Source organism: Hemicordylus capensis, chromosome 4 (genome assembly GCF_027244095.1).
Source record: "Hemicordylus capensis ecotype Gifberg chromosome 4, rHemCap1.1.pri, whole genome shotgun sequence".
NCBI lineage: Eukaryota > Metazoa > Chordata > Lepidosauria > Squamata > Cordylidae > Hemicordylus > Hemicordylus capensis.
In genome coordinates this window covers 156,495,101-156,516,495 of record NC_069660.1, presented here as the reverse complement: position 1 = coordinate 156,516,495, position 21,395 = coordinate 156,495,101, and the positions used below count along the sequence as shown (strand labels likewise).

At 44.1% G+C, this 21,395-nt stretch overlaps 2 protein-coding genes across 6 annotated transcripts in view; one reads left to right on the top strand and one right to left on the bottom strand.

Moving 5' to 3' along the window:
* Positions 1-316: 316 nt before the first annotated feature.
* Positions 317-19,510, bottom strand: LOC128325129 (torsin-1A-interacting protein 2-like). Of its 4 annotated transcripts, none has more exons than XM_053250609.1 (6): positions 18,389-19,510; positions 15,200-16,229; positions 13,619-13,802; positions 6,941-7,330; positions 5,728-6,246; positions 317-2,956 (listed from the first exon to the last, which is right to left on the bottom strand). In XM_053250609.1, exons 3-6 carry the CDS (start codon positions 13,641-13,643, stop codon positions 2,175-2,177), a joined length of 1,716 nt encoding a protein of 571 aa, XP_053106584.1. In that variant the 5' UTR covers positions 13,644-13,802; positions 15,200-16,229; positions 18,389-19,510; the 3' UTR covers positions 317-2,174. The 4 variants fall into 4 exon arrangements, with proteins under 4 accessions (XP_053106584.1, XP_053106585.1, XP_053106588.1 ...); XM_053250610.1 differs by having other exon boundaries at positions 15,200-15,733; XM_053250613.1 differs by lacking the exon at positions 6,941-7,330.
* Positions 19,511-19,806: 296 nt separating this feature from the next.
* Positions 19,807-21,395, top strand: part of LOC128325128 (torsin-1A-interacting protein 1-like) — a 29,724-nt gene continuing 28,135 nt past the window's right edge. The window contains exon 1 of one of the 2 annotated variants that reach the window (XM_053250608.1): positions 19,807-20,695. In XM_053250608.1, the coding sequence (XP_053106583.1) occupies positions 20,149-20,695 (547 nt within the window). In that variant the 5' untranslated portion in view covers positions 19,807-20,148. The remainder of the gene's footprint in view (positions 20,696-21,395) is intronic. The other variant, XM_053250607.1, reaches the window with a different exon arrangement.

The window sequence follows — 21,395 nt, the reverse complement described above, 5'->3', positions numbered from 1 at the left end:
ACTTTCCTCTTTAAAACAAAACCACCCCTTAGTTGGAGGCCTGCCTTTTTTTCTTTTTCAAGGGGAACAGAAGATTCCCATTCCCTTGAACAGTCTTTTGGATTTTAAGCCACTGAACATTTGGGTGAGTGAAACATCAGTTACAGCCTGTTAACTGGTAACAGTGAAACATCACTATTGTGTTGGCCTCCAGAAAATGAGATACAGAATGAATTTCATTAAAGTTAAGTCAGAGTAAATATAAATGGCGAAGACCTGAAGTCAGATTCTGAAAGCCCAGTCTAGATCTTCCAGAAAAGAACATAGTGAAACGAAAGAATGACAGCAGATTTATTTTGAAATTATTAAACAGGTAAAAATTGTTCTTAACATTTAGCAGCTTTGTGCATTACAAACAGCTAGGGGAGAGAGGTTCTGTCTGAAATAGTTCATGGAGAACTGCTACCTTGTAGCTTCATCGGTCCTTCCCCATTTCACAAACAGGGGAAACTAAGGCACAGGCAGGTGAGTTGATGTGCCCAAATCACAAGTGGCCAGCAGTAACAAAGTTAGGAATAGCATTTGTACATGTTTGTGCAAGACAATGCATCCTCCTTTTTGTTTTCAACATATTTTTGAAACGTAGAGGTGAATTTAAGAAAGAAAGAAAACCTTTTCAGAGAGCAAGGGCATAAACATGATGCCAGTGTGAATGGGCAGGATAGAATTCGGTCAAGAAATATCATCTGCATTCAAGACCATGCTTAGATAGGACATTAGAAGTCATGAAAGCTGTATGGCTGCTACCAAAAGCAGCAACCCCATGTTGTCATCTCCTCTCTCACTCACCCCCCAAAAGTGTCTACTACTACAAAACACATGATGGGACATTGCCACTTTGTGAATTTCTCTGCCCCTCCGCTCAGCTTCATTGGCTGCTACTTGCCGGAGTGAGGAAACTCAACACAGCAGCATTATGCCATGTTTGGTAGAATTCGACATGAGCAAGACAGAAAAGAGTTGGAAACATGAGGCTGCTGTTTTTGGCATCCACCATTACATCCAGTTCCACCCCACCAATACCACCACAATGGTGGGCAGAGGAAAGTAAGGCATATTTTTCAAAATTCCTATAAAAATACATAGAGCTGGCTCCAATATTATTCTCTTGAAAAGAAAATATATGGAATTGACCCTCTTCTTCCTGTGATCAAGGCAGAGAAAACTGGAATGCCCTTCCAAGTAACTTTGGAACAGAGATATGACACAGTGTACAGGCTGATTTGAATCTTACATGCACATGATTTGAGCAGCCTCAAATGACCTCTGATCTTTCCTTTCTCTTTGTGAAAACCCGTGCAAGGGAGTATAGAACAGCTGCAGTTGGTTCATTCTTCCCCAGCATGAAGTTCATCTGGTGACAAATTGATAAAATCTCAAGAATTGTGCAAATTGTGCAGAAGTGGTTCATGCTGTAGTGAAATACAATGTAAGATGGTAGGTGCAAATGAAGCCCAAACTGAGAAACACACTGGCACATCCCAGGGATCAGATTATGACACCAAGTCTCCTACAAATATCCCTTAGAGTATAGAGACTACCATTCTTTTGGTATGAAGTACTTTAAGAGCTTATTTGGGGCAGATTTGTCCTGAAAGTACATCTGCATGAGCCTTAGAGAATGTTGCTCATTTAGTGCGTCCAGTCCCCACAAACCCCACATATACCCCAAGTTCAGCTTATGCTGTTCCCCAGCCATTGGTATGGCAGATGGGAAGAATATCAAGGACAGCTAAAGCAGTGCTGTCCACATGACTCAGGAAGGCTTCTCCTGCACCAAACTGAATCAAATTGAGATATTCTTTCCCGTGCTTTTGATTTAATGTCAAAGCATTAAACCAGGCATACAAGAAGGTCTTGTATAGATACACTAATACCTGCAGTGCATTCAGCCTTTGAAGTGTCACAGATATGGGACTTTTTGTTTGACAAAGTATCAAGGTGCTTGTTTCTTTTCTAACATCTTGCTGAGGAAGCCATTATCAAAACAGATGAATGTTCATAATAGATCTAAAATGAGCACATTTCTCATGAATACCTGTATATTCCTACTTGGCTTATAGTCTCTCTGAAAAGGTTTTCTGATTGGCACAAACCCTTCAGATCTCTTTTGCTTTCCTTTGAAGCCCATCTCATCAACCTCCTTTCAAAGGGCAGCCAACATCCTCAACAGCTTGTACTGGAGAGACTGGCAGGACTAGATGGGAGATGCGACTCCACAACCCACTCAGCTTGTCCGTGTCCATGTGGCTATGGGACCTAGGATTGTCTGAACTGGTAAATTTAGCCCAGAGGAAATCTCGCACCTTCTCTTCCACATCTCGCAGGCCAACGTTAGGCTCCAGTTTTTCATCCTCCAGGAGGACTGTCAATACCAGTGCCACGTCTTTGAAAGCCGCACTCTCATGGTCGCAGTACTTGTAGAAGATCAAAGTGGAACCTGCAGGCAGCGATTCAAACTGATGCACCACTGCTGCCTTCCCTCCTCCACGGAAGCCAAAGCTCAGCTCCTCATCAACCGCCAGCTTGGCATGGTCACTGCTTAGGGTGGATTTAAGAACTCCATCTACCTGGATCGTGCTACCCTTGAGGGATAAGGAGTAAGCATCAGCAATCTGGGAGCTCAGGCACTTCAAGGTTGCTTCGCCTTCCTGGGCAGCAGTAAAGATTAAGATAGCTGGTTCAGTGTGGTGGGAAGCATTGAGGTGTTTCTGCAGGACTTTACGCACCCGTCCCCACAGGTAAGGGCTTTGACCTGGGAAGCTGTTCTTTAGTGGATCAAACCTTGACAAGAAGGCCTCCACGGCTGGATTAGTTGGCACATTTGTGGGGCGGGAAGTATAGTAGCCTCTGCATTGTATTACAATGGCAACCAAAACCACAAAGACTACCAGTGAAACTCCATGAGAGAGGTGGCCTGAAAACCAGGAATGGAGAGGGAGAGAGAAAGAAAAGCATGATTCAGAAAATAGTTCAAAATTACAAAAAAAACAAAAACAAAACAAAAACACGGCAGTGAACTCAAGGTAACACCCTATATAAACTAGTTTCATCTTGTATTGAAAATAACTTGTACCCCAAAGGCCATGGATTGCTTCTTTGAGGCTACGTAATCTCCAAAGTGGTGAAGTTGGCCTCAGAGGTGTAAACTATTGCTAGGGGGTGATGTGAACTCATTACTGTGATAATACTCCAGTCTAATATGTATTAGGGATGTGCACGGATAGCTTCGGCGCCGGCGGGGGTAGCGCTTTAAGGACGGGGGAGGGTGTACTCACCCCTCCCACCACATTTCCCCCGCCGGCGCGCTGTCGGATTTAAGCCCCTCGGGGCGGCAGCGTTCCCCCTGCCGCCCCGTTTCTGCCATCGGCCGGAAGTGGCCGGAAGTCGCGAGTGCGCGTGCGCCCATTGGGCGCGCGCACCCCGCGCGCACACAACGGGCGCACGCGCACTTGCGACTTCCGGCCACTTCCGGCCGATGGCAGAAACGGGGCGGCAGGGGGAACGCTGCGGCCCCGAGGGGCTTAAATCCGACAGCGCGCCGGTGGGGGAAATGCAGCAGGAGGGATGAGTACACACTCTCCCACCCTTAAAGCGCTTACCCCCGCCGGTGCCAAAACGGCCCCAAATCCGAAATGTTTCGGAGGCCTTTACAATGGCCTCCGAAACATTTCGGGCACATGCCTAATATGTATATGCTTTCCTGGTTGTCTAGCATGAAAGAAACCCAATACCCAGATAGGGCTCTGCACATCCTCTCTCAGGAGTAGAGAGAGTTTATTCCTCTTGCCTGAACAAACAGAGAGTCCTGTTGCACTAATTAAGAAGGAAACCTTCTTCCACTGGCTTACTCATTAAGGTTCTCCTGCCCAGTGTTTGTATGGTAAGAGGAAGAATATTGTCTCAGTGTGATGAACTCAACACTGAAGGTGTTTACAAAACCAGTTATTCTCAGATAATAATCCCTTCATTTGCTTTAATTTGTTTTAATTACACAATTGATGGGTTAACATGAGGTTGAGGTGATTTGACAGTGAAGAGAACCCCAGGTTAATTATGAGCTCTAGCTTTGCCTCCATTTCCTCTCTATACGCGTCTGCTCAGGCAACAGCATGGTCATTTTTTGAGTATATTCTTGTCTGTCTAAACAAAGATTAATTCAGCACAAAAACAAGCTGTAGTTACAATTCAGTGCATTATACATACAGCCCTTGAAGACTTCTCAGAAACTTCGGTTACTACAAGATCCAGCTGCAGGGGACGGGCTATATAGAACACATTTCACCAGCTCTCAAACTGAGTACCTCTGGAAGCCCTTCAGGTACCTCTAGGGGTACTAGGAGCCCTTGTTGAGAACCCCTGATCTACACGGACTGGCAGTGGCTCTCCAAGGTTTTAGGCAGGAGTCTTTCCCGGCCCCACCTGGAGATGCCAAGAACTAAACCTAAGACCTTCTGCATGCAAAACAAATGTTCTTCCACTGAGCTATGGCTCCATCACTTATTCCATATGGCAAAATTAAGCATTCATTCAGCAGACTTAGTTTTTGGCCTCATGATTGCAAACAAAAACCTGGAAAAGGTGCAGGCAGAGTCTGATTGGAAACCTCAAGGAGTCCAAATGGGCTAACCAAGAGTGGTATATCTATCCCTGAGGCTGCCAGTTCAAATATTATTTGTTTATTAAGAACACTTATATCCCACCTCTCTAGCATCAGACAATAAAATTTAAAAGAAAATATAAGCAGGCAGGGAGAGCAGATAAAAAGAAAAACCACTCATAAAACATGAAGAGAACAAGGAATAATAGAACCAGGCAGTAGGCAGACCAAAGATCTGTTAGAATAAGAAAGTCTTCAACTGGAGACCAAACAGATTTCCTAGGGCAAGGAGTTCAGTAGTCTAAGAGCAGCAACATAAAAGGCCCTTTCACAAGTTTACACTAACAGTGCTTTAGGTGGTGGAAGGATACACAGAAAGGCCTCCTCAGCTGATGAATACAGTGAATATACATGTTTATTTGGCAGGAAGGATTTCTTTTAAGTATCCTGGTACTAGGCCATTTGGGGCTTGACAAAAGTAGGGACTGGCAGTTTGAACTGAGCCTAGAAATGGACCCTCCCTCATATATATATATATATATATATATATATATATATATATATATATATATATGCATGCCTAACCTCCTCCTCTACTTCATAATAATGAACAAAAAAGAATTCCACATTATGCCAGCACCTTTTAAATAACATGACCAAAATCAATTGTGTGACACACCTACAAGCACACTTTGTTCCAGTTGTATAACTTGAGATCACAGGAACCAAGTTTTTTTCTTTCTTTCATTTTTGGCTGCAGAACTTAGACCTCTGTCTTATGCGTATGTAGATAAATGAGATAATTATTAAAAATAATTATGCTAAATAATCTGACAATTTTTAAAAAGCACTTGAAAACCCACTTCTTCAGCCAAGCTTTAACAGCTTTTAAAAAAATTAAGTTTTATTGTTTTTAATTTTTAGATTGCCTAAATTGTTTTAAGATTTTTGTGTATGTTTTAACTTGTTTTATGTTGTTGTTGACCGCCCAGTGACAAAAGTTTGGGGTCGTGTACAAATTTGATAGATAAATAAATAACAGTGTGAAACAGATTTGGGGCTTCTCAACAAGGAGACCATGGCCTTACCTTCAGTCAAGGATCTCTTCCCCTCTTCATTTTTAGACTTTTGAATCATTTTTGAATCATCAGATGGCTTTTCACTTTGCTGGCTCGTTGAACTATTTTTTACTTCCAGGTTGGCTTTGCTTGTACTGGTTTTCTCTTCTTGGGATGAATGTTTAGACCATTTATTTGCGGAATCCACCATATCTTTTTCTATAAAACTATCAGGTAAGCTAGCTGGACTCAAAGGAAGCTCTGCATTGCATTCTGAAGAACCATCGACCTCTATGTTCAGCGGAATTACATCAGAATCTGAGTCTTTTTCCAATGAAGAATCCTCTTCATCTACCACAGGGGAGTTTCCAGCTAAACTCTTTGTCTCATGAGAGAAATCCAGTGTCTTTACATCTGGAGGTGCATCCAAATGTACTGGATTAAATTCTTCAGTTTTATTTTCTTGGGTATTGTCTAGGATACTTTCACTATGTGGGGACTGGGGAGTCATCGCCTCCAGTGAAGCCAACTTCTTTTCTTCAGGGAAGCCTGTAAGAGCCAACACATTAAGTTTGTCTTTTACGCAATAGTCAGTGGCTGACATCCTGACTAAATTTATTCAAGGAAGTGCCACTGTAATTAAAGGGACTAGCCTTCAGTCCTTTTAGATTAGAAATTTTAATTTCAATGGGACTTCCTCAAGTTATGTGGGAGAAAGCAGTCCTTTAAGTATCCTGATCCTAAGCCATTTAGGGCTTTAAAAGTAGTGGCCGGCGCATTTAATTGAGCCTGGAAATGGACTAGCAGCCCATATATCTATTGTCCATTAAATTTATCAGCTGAACCCCCTTCTCTACTTCATAATAAAGAACAAAAAATATCACCCATTTCATATTGTGCCATCTTTTAAATAATGGGACCAAAATCAATGGTACGTCACAAGCCTACTTGATACTTTGTTCCAGTTGCATGGATTCAATTTGCTGGTTCCAGTTGGGTTGTTTTTTAAAAAATAAATAAAAACTTTATTAGAACAAAATGTACAGTGTAGAACAAAACTGATCCAAACACAAAGAGCTAAACATCATACAACTGTTCCAGTTGGTTTTTATTTTTGTTCTTGTTTTGAATTTAGACCTCTTTCTAGTGTATATGTAGATAAAGGAGCATAATTACTAAAAACTAGTGGTTTTAGATCTGGGAATAGATCTGGGGCTTCTCATCAAGGAGGTTTTGAATTTACCTTCAGTTAAGGATTTCTTCCCCTCTTCATCCTCAGGCTTTTGAATCATCGGTGCCATTTTCATGTCCAATGGAACCTTTATTTCTCCAAGATGTCCAGATGAGTCCTCATTTTGTTGGCTCACTGAACTATTTTTTCCTTCTGGGTTGGTTTTGCATGAACTGTTTCCCCCCAACAAAGACTCCTCTTCATCTACCACAAGAGAATTTCCAGCTAAACTATTTGTCTCATGAGAGAGACCCTGTGTCTTTACATCTGGAGGTGCATCCAAATGTACTGGATTAGGCTCTTCAATTTTATTTTCTTGGGTATTGTCTAGGATATTTTCATTATGTGAAGACTGGAGGGTCATCTCCTCCAGTGAAGCCAACTCCTTTCCTTCAGGGAATCCTGTAAGGGCCAACACATTAAAATGTTTGACTTTTGTGCAGTAGCCAGTGGCTGACATGCTAACTAAATTGACTAGAGAAAGTCCCATTGAAATTAAAAGGACAAGTTAACTTGAGCAAATGTAGTCAAGACATCAGTCACTGATCTTGCAACTTACTTTGATCAAAGTTCCTATCTGCCTTAAAAGATATTTACAGTCCTATACAGAGAAAGTCTCACAATACACATCCAGTGAATTGCTTAAAACCATTATATCAGGTAGGGCTGGCTTTGCCATTGGATATTGTCTAACACATTTATATCTCACCCTTCCTTATATCCTGCCTCAGGGTAGTTTATCCCATTTCACACTGTGAGGCAGAGTGACTGGCCTAGGGCTGCTTAGTGGACCATGGTTAAGAGAGGATCTCCCTCCCCGGCCCAAGCTGAACACTCCACCAACCTCATCACACTGGCTCTCTGGCTGACAAATCCATGCCCCATGCAGCCAAATCCAGCACAGCTCCTAGTCTTCTCCTTTCAGTTTAGAGAAATGATAGCTTGATGGTGAAGACCAAGGCTATATGAGTTGACTGATGCAGACATCCAACCCATACAATATGCATACAGATGCATCCCAGTTATAACCCCACAGCAATGTCAACTTGAACAATGATCAGCCAATCTCCAGTTTGCCTTTTTTGGGGAAGGTAATGATCTAGGTATTCCTGGAAGAAATTAATTATCTAGATCCTTATCATTCTGGTTCCTGGACCAGCTTGGGGGTTGAAACCACCTTTGCCGTACTGGTAAACAACTTGTGCTGGAAGATAGACAGGTGAAGGGTGAGCCTGTTAGTTCTCTTGTACCTCTCGGTGACCATAGCACTTTACTGAACTGCCTCTCACAGATGGGCCTAGGAAGGATCATGCCCTGATCCTTTCTTAAGGAGAAGGTCCAGAAGATAATGCTGGGAGGCTGCTGCTCTACCCCCTGCCATTTAATGTGGATGGTAACAGAGTTCCATCCTGTCTCATGCTGCTTAACATCTACATGCAATATTAAAAAGAAGTCTTGTTGGATCAGATCAAAGGCCTACTTAATCCAGTACCCTGTTTCCCACAGTGGTCAACCACATGCCTCTGGGAAGCCGACAAGCAGGAGACAAAGGCATACCCTCTCCTGCCATTGCTCCTCTGCAACAGATATTCAGAGACACATTGCCTCTGAACCTGGAGAAAACATATAATGCTTATATAATGCATAATAAAGACCTGTCCTTCATTACGACTAGTAGCCATTGATAGATCTGTCCTTCATGAATGTGCCCCTTTCACAACTGAGCTAGATGTGGTCATAACAACATCTTGTAGCAGCAAATTCCATAGATTAATTATGTACTATGTGAAATAGTATTTCCTTTTGTCCTTTCTAAATATCTTGTTAATCAGTTTTATTACATGACTCCTACTTCCAGTGTTGCGATAGAAGGAAAGACACATTTTTCTATCCTCTTTCTCAACACCTTTCTCTTTCTCAATGGTTCTAGTATCAACCATGATACTAGCTGGGTGACTCTGGGCCAGTCACTTCTCTCAGCCTAACCTCCTTCACAGGGTTGTTGTGAAAGAGAAACTTAAGTATGCAGTACACCACTCTGAGCTCCTTGGAAGAATAGCGGGATATAAATGTAAAAATAATAACAACAACAACACCATGCATAGTTTCATAAGACTCAATAAAGCCCCCACTGAAATGCCCTTTTCTAAACTAAAAGGTCCCCAAACATTGGAGCCTTTCCTTGTAAAGATGGTACTCCAGCCCCCCTGATCATTTTGGTTGCCTTCGTCTGCACTTTTTCCTGCTCTACAATATCCCTTTTCAGATGCCGTGACTAAAATTGTACACAGTGACTGACATCCAGAGCAGCATTTTGCACACAGAGGGAAGCTGCTCTTAATGCAATCAAAGTCTTTCTGTGAAGCAGAGTGCAGGGGGAGCAATTTTCACTGATCTCATAAGAACAGCCCTGATGGATCAAGCCCAAGGCCTATCTAGTCCAGCATCCTGTTTCACACGGTGGCCTACCAGATGCCTCTGGGGAGCCCACAGGCAAGAGCTGTGGGCATGCCTTCTCTCTTGTTGTTGCTCCAATTCAACTGTTATTGAGAGGCATCATGCCTGAGGCTGAAGGTGGCCCACAACCATCAGACTAGTAGCCATTGATAGACCTGTATTCCATGAATCTGTCTAAGCCCCTTTTAAAATCATCCAAGCTGGTGGCCATCACCTCATCCCATGGCAAATAATTCCATAGATTAATTATGCGCTGTTTGAAAATGTATTACTCTTCTTGGTCCTAAATTTCCCGACCTTCAGTTTCATGAGGTGACCCCTGGTTCTAGTGTTGTGTGAGAGTGAAAAAAAATTCTGTGTCCACCCTCTCCACTCCATGCATAATTTTGTACACCTTGATCATGTCTCCCTTTAGTTGCCACTTTTCCAAGGTAAAGAGTCCCATATGTTGTAGCCTAGCCTCATATGGAAGGTGCTCCAGGCCACTGATCATCTTGGTTGCCCTCTTCTGCACCTTTTCCAGTTCTACAATATCCTTCTTAAGATACAATGACCAAAGTTGTACACAGTACTCCAGATGTGGCCGCACCATAGATTTGTATAAGGACATTATAATATTAGCATTTTTATTTTCAATCCCCTTCCTAATGACTCCTAGCATATAATTTTATTGATTGATTGATTGATTGATTGATTGATTGAAACTCCTTATATACTGCCTCCTCCAAAGACTCTAGGCGGTGAACAACAGAAATATCAACAACAACCAATTTAAAAAAATTATTAAAGGGCAAATCCCTGGTGAAACAGGTGGATCTTAAGAAGGGCCTTAAAAGCAGCCAGGGAGGGGGGCTGAATGAATCTGAGGGGAGAATGTTCCAGAGAAGAGGGGCAGCCACAGAGAAGGCCCTCCTACGGACCCAGGAACCACACACTACACCAGGGCACAAGACACTAAGGAGGAATTAGCCTTTTTATAGCTGCCGTGCACTGAGTCAACACTTTCAATGAGCTGTCCACCACAACCCCAAGATCTCTCTCCTGGTCAGTCACTGACAATTCAGATCCCATCAGCGTACAAGTGAAGTTGGGGTTTTTTGCCCCAATATACATCACTTTACACTTGCTTACATTGAACTGCATTTGCTATTTTGTCACCCACTCCCCCAATTTGAAGAGATCTTTTTGGAGCTCCTCACAATCTGTTTTGTATTTCACTACCCTAAATAGTTTAGTGCCATCTGCAAATCTGGTCACTTCACTACTTACCCCAACTTCTAGATCATTTATAAACAAGTTAAAGACCACTGGTCCTAATACAGATCCTTGGGGGACCCCACTTCTTACTTCCCTCCATTGTGAAAACTGTCCATTTATTCCTACCCTTGATTTCCTGTCCTTCAACCAGTTACCGATCCACACATGAACCTTTCCCCTTATCCTATGACTGCTAAGTTTACTCAAGAGCCTTTGGTGGGGGACTTTGTCAAAAGCTTTTTGACAAAGTCCCCTGCCTCCATAAGTGCTTTCCAAAAATAGGTCCCGGAGGGCAGTGCAACCCAGGGACCTATTTTTGGAAGGCAAAAAGCACATCTGAAGGCAGGGGAGATCAGTGAAAATTCCACCCTCACTCCCCGCATGCTGCATAGGAGGACTCTTCTGCATTAACAACAGCCTCTCTGTGTGAGGACGCAACTCTGCTATGTTCTCAAAGTGCTGCTCTGGATGTTGGCCAGTATTCCAAATGTGGTCACACCACAGATCTGTATATGGGCAATATAATATTAGCAGTTTTATTTTTGATCCCTCTCCTAATTATCCCTAACATGGATTTTTTTTTTCTTCACAGCTGTCACACACTGGATCAACACTGCCACTGAGCATAATGACTCCAAGATATCTTTTTTGATTAGTCACCAACTGCTCAGACACTATCTATTGATCATCCTCAGCTAAGCTCAGCCAGGAGTGCTTTGGCTACTGCATCAGTTGTGTTCTTTCCTGGGAAAATCAGACCAGGCAATGGTATTCATGCCGTGGTTATGTCCAGCAAAGGCGGCTCTGGAGCAGGAGGAAAAGGAGCCACCAGACAAGTAGTTTGCTGCCCCCCTCCCCAACGCACACCTGCCCCTCTATTTCTATTTCTTTCAGAAATCTAATATGTGGGACATAATTCATTCCCTATACATACACTTTGCCCTTTCTGTGCTCCCACCAGGCTCAAACTATCATACTTTGGACACATTATGTGAAGACCCAACTCCCTTGAGAAGTCCATAATGCTGGGAAAAGTTGAAGGAAAGAGAAGAGGATAACCAGCAGCAAGGTGGATGATTATGACAGCAATGAATGCACCACTGCGAGACCTTAAAGGCCAAGTTGAAGACATATCATCTGGAGAGAATCTATCTATATGGTCACTAAGGGTCAACATGACTTCACGGCACTTAATCAATCAATCAATGTGTAAAAGCTGGCCATATCTGTCAATTCTGTTGTATAGTGTAAGGTATATGAATTCTTGTACCATAAAGACATGGGTCCCCCTTCCCCCGCTTTCAAGTCCTCTTCATTGCCCACTGCATCAGCAATTCCTTTTGAGAACAGTTTTGGTTCTGGACTTGAAGATAACTTCAGTGTATAAATAGTTTATTCCCACTGTGTAAGACAATGTAGGTTTTAAATATACCACTACTTAATATGTCAAGAGTATGTGACTACATTGGCGAGTCTGCCTTGGAAAGGGGTTTGGAAACTTCCATTGGTTCAGATGCTGCTAGATTATCATCTTGTGACAAGTGTTCTGATCATATTACTCCCAGCATTGTTCTGGTTCCTCTGGTTATTGATTTGCTTCTGGGCTGTAGCCCACCTCTCTCCTTTTCCCCACCTCCTCCTAACCCTAAATGCCATTTTGTGGCTTGGTTTGACAAAAAATGAGGGGGGGGGGTAGCTGCGATTCTCGGCTGATTTTTGTACTTTTGGGGGCACTACAGGGAATCGCGGATCACGGTAAGGCACTTTACTGTGCTTTATTCCTGTGGTTCCTGGCCATTCCCCTCCCCCCTTAGGAACCTAGCCCCATGATTCCATAGCCTCAATGACCTGGTATTCACGGATTCGGTATCTGTGGCAGTAGCCTGGAACGGAACTTCCACAAATACTGAGGTTTTCCTGTTTTGTTTTGTTTTAAGAAAATAAGAAACCTGCCTGCGACCAGGACATCTTAAGGACTTCCTCTTCCTGTATTCCCCTGCTAACTGAGCAAAGAGACACCCTTTAAAGTGGTGATTCTCTTATATTTAGCAGGGGGAGAGCAACCGGCCCTATCCAACCCCAACACAGCATCCCTCTAGTGGCTGTTGCTGGTATCTGCCTTATGTTTCTTTTTAGAGTGTGAACCCTTCGGGGACAGGGGACCATCTTATTTATGTATTTATTTTTTCTGTGTAAACCACTTTGAGAACTTTGGTTGAAGAGTGGTATATAAATATCCGTAGTAGTAGTAGTAGTACTATGAACCTACCTGGGTACTCCATTCAGTAGCAGAGACCTTGTTGATAATGCCTTCACCATCTGAGGTACAGCAGGTGGCAACAAAGAGAAAGGGCCTTCTCAAAGACAACGTTTAGGTGATGGGATACTCTTCCCACAAAGGTTCTCCACGTCCCTGTTGGCTTTCTGATGTGTGGCTATGATTTGGATTCTTAGGGAAGCCTCTGAACTAATTTAATATGGACTGATGAATTATTTTCTGCTGATGATGCTGGTTTTTTGTTTGTTTTTGTTATCTATTAATTAGTGTTCTTAAATTCTGTCATAAGCTATCTTGAGTATTTTTTTCCATAGAAAGGCAAGATATACACAACGTAACAAACAACATAAAATAAGCACCTTTGCTTCAGCCAGTTTTGTTGGTCATGGAGGCAGACTGAATAAAACATTTGCTTGCTGCCTAAGCCCCTGCCTGGACACTTTGCAATTGCTGCATCTCATACTGGGGGCAAAGACAACATATGTTTATGAGCTTCAGATGAGGAAGATATGCAGCAGAACATTCTTGTCCCAAAATGGCCACTGCCCAACCATAAGTAAATACAAAATCATTAGAGACTTGTTTTAATGTAAACCTACTCAATTCAGATCTACATTAGGCAGCAAGCAAATGGCAGAGATGTGTGACCCACTATTTCTGGAGAAATCAGTTAAAATATGTGTGATATTCTGACGTACCTTGCTTGCTCATTTCCTCTGCCATCTTTTGCTGAGTTTTAATTTCTTTGTTTTGTTCCACTTTCCAGCTCAGGCAAAAAGCAGTGTTTTGTCTACTCTGAGTAGCATAGTAGGTTTCCAAAAAGATGCACACACCATCCCCCTGCAGTCTTGGAAATTACAGGCTGGTCCAGCTTAAGAGAAACTAAAAGAAATATACAAGAAATTGCTTCTTAAGTAAGACAAAAATAGTTCTTTGTAACTAAGGCTGCAATGCTCAACACACATTTTTAGCATTTTAGGATTTTCTAGGATGTGAATCCCACTGAACTCTGTGGGATTTAGAGACATAGGAAGCTGCCTTATACTGAGTCAGACCATGGTCTATCTAGCTCAGTATTGTCTTCACAGACTAGCAGCAGCTTCTCCAAGGTTGCAGGCAGGAATCTCTCTCAACCCTATCTTGAAGAAGCCAGAGAGGGAACTTGAAACCTTCTGCTCTCCCCAGGGCGGCTCCATCCCCTGAGGGATGCTCACACTTCTAGTCTCACACTTCACAGTGCTCACACATGTAGTCTCCCATTCATATGCAAGCAGGGCAGACCCTAAGGGGACAAGTCATGCTTGCTACCACAAGACCAGCTCTCCTTACTTATTACTTATTAGTAAATGCTGGGTTACACTGTACAGCTAACTCATGAGATTTCTTTCCACGTTTCTAAAATCGTATTTTTAAGCTTTTGTTGCAGGTCAACCTCTTATGAAAATTCATCTTTAAAGTCAGCTTTATGAAGTCAAGCAGTAGACCTGGGACAGTGTGACCACAAGTGACCTGGGACAGATCTGTATTCACAACAGGATGTTCTGGGAGTTCCTCAGTGGAAGCAAGTGTATATCCACCTCTCTGTTTCTCTAAATGCTTTCATAGATTGAAGGAACCTACCATCACTATAGAGAAAAATATTGTTAGAAGGATGAAGCAGGAGAATTTTCTTTCTTTCTTTCTTTTTAAAAGGAACATTGCTCAGAAAACAGCAAGCATATAGCCATTAACTCTTCTTGTATCTCAGAGTAGTTTGAAATGAATAGAGTAAAGGCTACTCTTTATCCCAGTGCTGCCTCTCTCACACACTTATGCCTGGCTACTTATTCTGACAGACCATTCTGATAATCACTTCCAGTAGCAGGAGGATAAACAGACCTGTTTTGTTGTTAACAAGGGGTGAGGATTGCACTGGCCATTTTCGGTGCCTGTTTTATTTTACACTCCCCAGCTCACGTCTGCAGGCAGTTTACATACAATGCAGCACAAAAATTAAGACAAAAAAAACATTTTTAAAAATCTAATTATTTGCACGTAAGATATCTACGTTTTGACCGGCGGAAATTTGGTTATAGAAAGCGAAACTGTTATGCAATCCTGGAGAGCAATTTGATAAAGAAAAGAGAAAGCCGATCTTGTGCCCCGCCCCGGTTCAATTCGCTCCCCTGAATACAATGCCAGAACTGGAACTCAAGGCATTAAGATGACGGCAGTCAGGGCGAGCACCCAAATTCACAACTCACGCTTTTCGCGTATTGGCTATTTCTCCGTTCTCTTACCTCATTCTGCTGCGTGTCTGTTTGCTCTCCGATCAGGAAGCGAAGAGGAAAAAAGACTTGCCTTGCCTTGTCTACGCCGAAAGTTACTTCAGGCAGGCCTTCCTCTTGCTGTACGCACGGAGGTTTTCCGTAGAGAAAAAATAGACCCAATCCGATCCGCAGCTTGTCAAAGTCTCCAGAAGTTGCTCACTTTCCGCTCTAAAAGCAATAGTTGCTCACCCCGTCTCACACCCTTAATTCCTTTAGCGTCAAATCTTTGCTCTTGTGCGACGAGATTTCTCAGGGCCAGGGCATGCTGGGACATGTAGTTTTGTTTGGGTTCTCTTAGCACCCCTCCATGCCCACTTATGAGAAAAAGAAAGCCTTGGAAAAGGTGTTACAAATTCAATAGCAAACCCTGGTCGAGTTTAAGAAGCTGCAAAGAGCTCCTCCTGGGCAATGTTCCTTCCAGCTTGGCATGTTCCCTTTTGTCCACGTTGAGAGAGCCTTATCTCAAGAGCAAGGAGGGGGCAGGCCATCATAGACTGCTGACTGCTTTGGTTGGAAGGACAAAGTATTAACTCTCTCTCTCTCTTTTAAGAGAGCAGATTTATTAGAAATTGCTCGCATAACACGCTCACACAAGAAATCTGGCAAACAAGTCGTGCTAAATGGAGCTGGGGAGAGAAAATCTTGGAGATTTGCTAGTTTTAATGCAATGAGCTCAGAGCTGTGTACATGGTTGTTATTATTATGTTTATCGTCACAACCCCCCTGTGGATTGGTTAGGCTGAGAGAGAAGCGACTGGCCTAGAGTCACCCAGTGAGTTTAATGGCTGTGCGGGGATTTTAACTCTGGTTAAATTGTAGGTGTGCTCTGACATGGAAGTGCAGAGGTGTGGTAATGAGGAGTGGAGATGTACTTGTGTAAAAGAAAGCCATTTATCAGAGCAGTAAGTTGCCAAGCTTCCTTCTATGTGAGAGCTATGGTGTGGACTTAAGACTTAAGAGTAACCCTGCACTTACCAAACCCCTTACGTCAGCAGTGCTCCTAGGATTTAAATAGAGAAACTGATATCAGGATTATAGCTCAAGCTCTGACCTCCTAGTTTTCAGAACTTCTTATTTATTACTATGTTTTTAAAATAACAGAAGGAGCAGAGGGCAGCTTATATCAGGGGTGGTCCAAGATAATGTGCTGCTAAGTTAAAGGACAACATGGAACACACATCCATCACCATTCTCAGGCAAAGTATGCAGTAGAAACCCAAGGTATTCTTAGGGTATTCAAGAATTCCTAGGGACTTAATTCCTATTAAGTGTGCTTAGGGTTACCAGCCCTCCAGGACTGGACTGGCATCCCCAGGAATAGGTGTTAGGGATGTGCCCAGATGTTCTGCCAGTTCGAAGGCGGCGGGGGTGCCAATTTACGAGCAGGGGAGGGTACACTTACCCCTCCCGTTGCCCCCCCCGCCATTTTCTTTAAAAGCCCATCGGGGCGGCAGTGTACCTCCCTGCTGCCCCATTGCCCTCATCTTCTGCATATCTAATAGAGTGTCTTCTTCGCTATGAGCCCCACCGGCCACTGAGGTCACTTGAGGAGGTCCGTCTCCAGTTGCCACCAACTCGTTTGGTGGCTACACAGAGACGGACCTTCGGCTGCTGCCCCGAGATTGTGGCTGCTCCCAGACCTTCGGCTGCTGCTCCCTGCTGAGATACGATCCTCCCCATCTCTGGCAATTTTCAGAAAACACCTGAAAACACATCTCTTCAGCCAGGTTTTCTCAGCTTTTTAAAACTTGTTTTTAAATTGTTCTGATTGTTTAATTGTTGTTTTATGATGTTTTACATTGTTAACCGTTGTTTTATGTTTTATAATTTTTTGTTTTAATTATTAATTGATTTTAATGGTGTTTTAATGTAAACCGCCCTGAGCCTTTTGCAAGGGCGGTATAAAAGTTTTAATAATGAGCCCCTGGTGGCGCAGTGGTAAAACTGCTGCCCTGTAACCAGAAGGTTACAAGTTCGATCCTGACCAAGGGCTCAAGGTTGACTCAGCCTTCCATCCTTCTGAGGTCGGTAAAATGAGTACCCAGAATGTTGAGGGGCAATATGCTAAATCATTGTAAACCGCTTAGAGAGCTTCCAGCTATAGAGCGGTATAGAAATGTAAGTGCTATTGCTATTGCTATAATAAATAATAATAAAATCAGGGACTTCCAGCCAATGGGGGCAATGGGGCAGAAGGGAGGTACGCTGCCACCCCAATTAGCTTTCTAAACAAAGGACGCCGGCGGGAGGGAAAGTGGTCGGAGGGATAAGTGCACCCTCCACCACTCTTAAAGCCGCACCCCGCCGCCTTCGAACTGCCCTGCTGTGGTTCCGTGCACATAACTAATAGGTGTCAATCTCCAAGAGACAACTAAAAGTAATTCTGGAGATTTGCATGGCTTAATATTGTAAAAAATATTTGGAACAAATTGATAAAACAATCTCCAGGAAAAGCTTCAGTCAGAGTTGCCAACCCTAAGTATGCTTGGAACTTTATTTCTGAAGTGAAAAGTGTAAAAGACTATTGTTTTTACTTCACATGTTACAGCACTGAACATTAGTACTGTAATTAGGTTATGGGGACTAAAATTAAGCTCCATGAGGAGAGCAAAAATGCTATTCCTAAGTAAACCCAGCAGAATAGTTTTAGCATGGCAGGACTTGAAGAATGGGTTCTATTCTAGTATGCATTTAACTGTAGGTGTATGATTGTATTCAGGCATGTACCTATAATTGAGCGGATGGGTTCAAAGAACCCAGGCCCCTGAGCTCCTGAGTGCCCCCCAGCTCCACCCCTCCCAGTTTCCTTCATTATCTCCCTCACTCTGAGGGGCCGCCTGGGAGAGGGGTGAACACAGGCCCCCTCTCCCCTATGCCCCTGATTATATTATTTTGATTAAAATGTCCAAACTGCAGAAAAGACAAGAAAAAAGGTTACCCTGAGCCTGCAATGATTTTTGAATTATAGGTATCATTGACTTTAGGAGGGCTACTTATTTATTTTTTTAGATTTATATGTCGCCCTACTCCCATAGGACTCAGGGCGGCTTACAAGCAATAACATACAAAGCAACACAGTTCTATAAAATACAGCATACATAACATCATAACCACAACCACATACAGTACTCATTACAAGACATAATAACTATGCATTACCAGATCACTCTACGACCAGCTATCTCAGCGACTGAACACCCGACGGAACATTTCTGTCTTGCATGCCTTATGGAAAGCCAACAAATCATGGAGAGCTCTGATATTATCCGGGAGACTGGATAATATTAATATTAATCTGTATATAGTTAAAAGTGCTCATATATCTTCAGAGTAAAGCATTTGGCAAGGTCACACAGGAAATGCTGTGACTTAGCCAGGAAAGGTTTCTCTCTCAGTTTCATGTCCAGGCCCTTCTATGCCACTACCCTCTTAAAGGGGAGAAGGGATCTTTGCAACACTATCACTCAGCTTGCTAGAGTTGTCTAATTAGAGCAAGACTGATATTTTCAATAAAGAAATTAATAATCTTTAAGAAAAAATAGACAAATGCAAAGGAAAAAAGGCAAATAGAAGAAAGAAGAAGAAACTTTGTTATTTTATAATTGATGGAATTCTATTTCCTATAATTGGAAGAGTGGAAGCCTTGTATACTAGGCAGCAAAAGTAAGCTGTGCTACTGCTGCTGCTATGACTATGACACACACTTCCTTGGGAGTAAGTCCCATTTAATTCAGTAGGACTTGCCTTTGAAAAAATGCATACATTGCACAATAATGGAGAGAGTTTTCAACTTGCCTCAGTTTGCAACAGATGCATTTAGGGATGAGGAAAAACACTTTGAAGTCTAATTCTAGGCATGTTCACTGAAACATAAGCCTCACATACTGCCAGATCTTTATGTGAATTAGGTGCACCTAAGTCCATTGATTTTCAGGCTCTGTAGGCACCAGGAGTTGAAATTGACTTGACAGTACACTTTACCTTTAATCATGTCTAATTCTGCATAGCATCAGGCTGTTAAATTGCAGCAGCCTTGTTTGTAAAGTATATTACATTGTTTCCCAACTAACCCTGTTTAGATTGGGACATTCTGTTTAACTGGGTGAGACAGAAGGGAGGGTGCTTTAAAAAATTCTCCCCTGGTGATCTGTTTGCTCTTATATGCAGTTGCTGGGCCGGGCGGCCTTTAATTTGCTTCCTTGTGGGCTGATCCCACAAGAAAGTCCAGCTTGGGAGGAGGAGCGGCCACTGGCTCTCCACGGCTTGTTTCGCTTGAGGACGCACCTCATTTTGGGAAGAAATAACTGAACTATATAGCTGAATGCTTTTCATTTCCATCACAACTCTCTCTTTGTTGGTTTGTGTATTCCCTCTGGGAAGATGGGAGGGGAGCCAGTGGGGAATGGGTGACAGGCCAGGAGCAGCTGCCTGTCAAAAGTTAACATCCTGGAGACGCTCGAATTAGCTTTGAGCAGGAGAGTTCTGTGTGCTGCGTAGGTCGGTTGTTTCTGAGTGGGAGAGAAGGGGTGGGGGGCAGGGGACGAAAAGCAGAGAAGAGGGGGGAGGAGAAAGGGGAATACAAGAAATAAGGGGAAGGGGGCAAAGAGAAAGCAAACAGTAGCTTGAATTAGCAGGAGCAAGGAAAGGGAAGCAGAAACCATTTGCATCTGTATCCTGCCTTTCGGCCCTCCTCAGAGGCATGGAGGAACCAGACTAGAAAGCACAGCAGGTATGTAAGGTAGTGGGGCGAGGACACCGAAGGCAGAGTCGAAGGGAAGTAACTTCTCCCGGGGGCTGCAACGTGCATTTCCAATTGCTGCCGGCCGGGGAGAAGGCAGCCAACGACCCACAACAGGACAACTACTAACTCCGTCCGTCCCTTTAGTGGGGCCGCTGAGCCTGACGCAGCAGGCGGGCGAATGCTTGGAGGGCGGCCGGCCCAAGCCTCCTCCTCCTCCTCCTCCCCCGGTGGTTCCCCTTCCCCTTGGGGGGAAGGAGGAGGGGGCGGAGGAGGAGGAGGAGCAGGGGGGCGAGAGAGGCAGAGCTTCTGTCACGTGACGCCCAGGGCGCCTCTCAGGAAAACGGCCTCTCAAGATGGCGGCGGCCGGCCCTCCTGCCGCTCGATCCTCTACGGCTCCCCGGGTGGGGGCCTGCGGCGGCAAGTGAGGTTCTCCGAGGACGTGCTGGAGCACTCCGGGGAAGGGAGCGCCCCGCGGCGGTACATGGCAGCTACGCCGGTAAGACAGCAGAGGCGGCGAGGCAGGACGAGTGACCCGGAGGAGGAAGCGGAGGAGGAGGCGGCGGCGGCAGCAGCAGCGAAAGAAGTGGGGCTGAATGAGGAAGCCCCTCGCCCGTCGCCTTACAGGCTGCGCTCTGCCCAGCGAGGTCCCCCAACGCCCTACTCCAGGATGACGGAGAGCGCAGCAGAGGAGCGGCCGGGGTACTACTCGGGCGGCTCTACGGAAGGTAAGGAGCAGGAGGAGGAGGCTCCCTTCACGGTGGGCTCCTCAAGCCTTCCAGATGCCGCAGTGGGGCAGGCGCGCTCCATACTCTAGTGGGACACTTTTGACTGCCTGGTTAGGGCTGGTGGTGCTAACGGGAGAGGGAGTGAAGATGGGCCTGGAAAGAGAGAGGATCAAGTGGTGCATGGACAGACTTAGGCGTGTCTAACCTTTCCCTTCACAGATGTTTCCCATCAAAAAGCATCCCCCCAGCTACTTCGGGCCCCCGAAGGTGTCACTGAAGCAAATGCATTGCAACGCCCTTTGGGGTCCCCCAGCACTGGGGTGGTGGTGGAATTTAGTGGGGAAATCACGGGGGTGGGGTTTAAATGCCCCATCTCTGTGCTATAGGCCTGTACTGGATTAGGGGTACTGTATACACAGAACCAGTTTTGCCAGTTTGGTTCAAATCCGAAGTGGATTCGAGCTGGCTAGGTCTGGTTCAACTGCTGGATTGGTTTGAACCAGTTCACAGACTGGTTTTGGGGTCTGCTGGTAAAGGGGAATCCAGCAAGGTTTGAATGGAGCCTGCTCACACATTCCTAATCTGGATTGACCTGCACACTACTGCAGTTTTAAAGCTCAGAAAAGAGCCCAAACTAGACAATGATGCATTTAGCTCATGTCTATCTTAATCCTCTCAAAACAAATTAGAAAAATGTATT

Excerpts from the sequence above, each read along its gene's own strand:
- LOC128325129 (XM_053250609.1), bottom strand. The coding sequence starts at position 13,643 with ATGGCAGAGGAAATGAGCAAGCAAG. Across the intron at positions 6,247-6,940 it reads GAAGAAATCCTTAACTGAAG|GCTTCCCTGAAGAAAAGAAG; the intron begins GTAAATTCAAAA and ends TGGCTCTTACAG. Across the intron at positions 2,957-5,727 it reads GAAGAGATCCTTGACTGAAG|GCCACCTCTCTCATGGAGTT; the intron begins GTAAGGCCATGG and ends CCTGGTTTTCAG.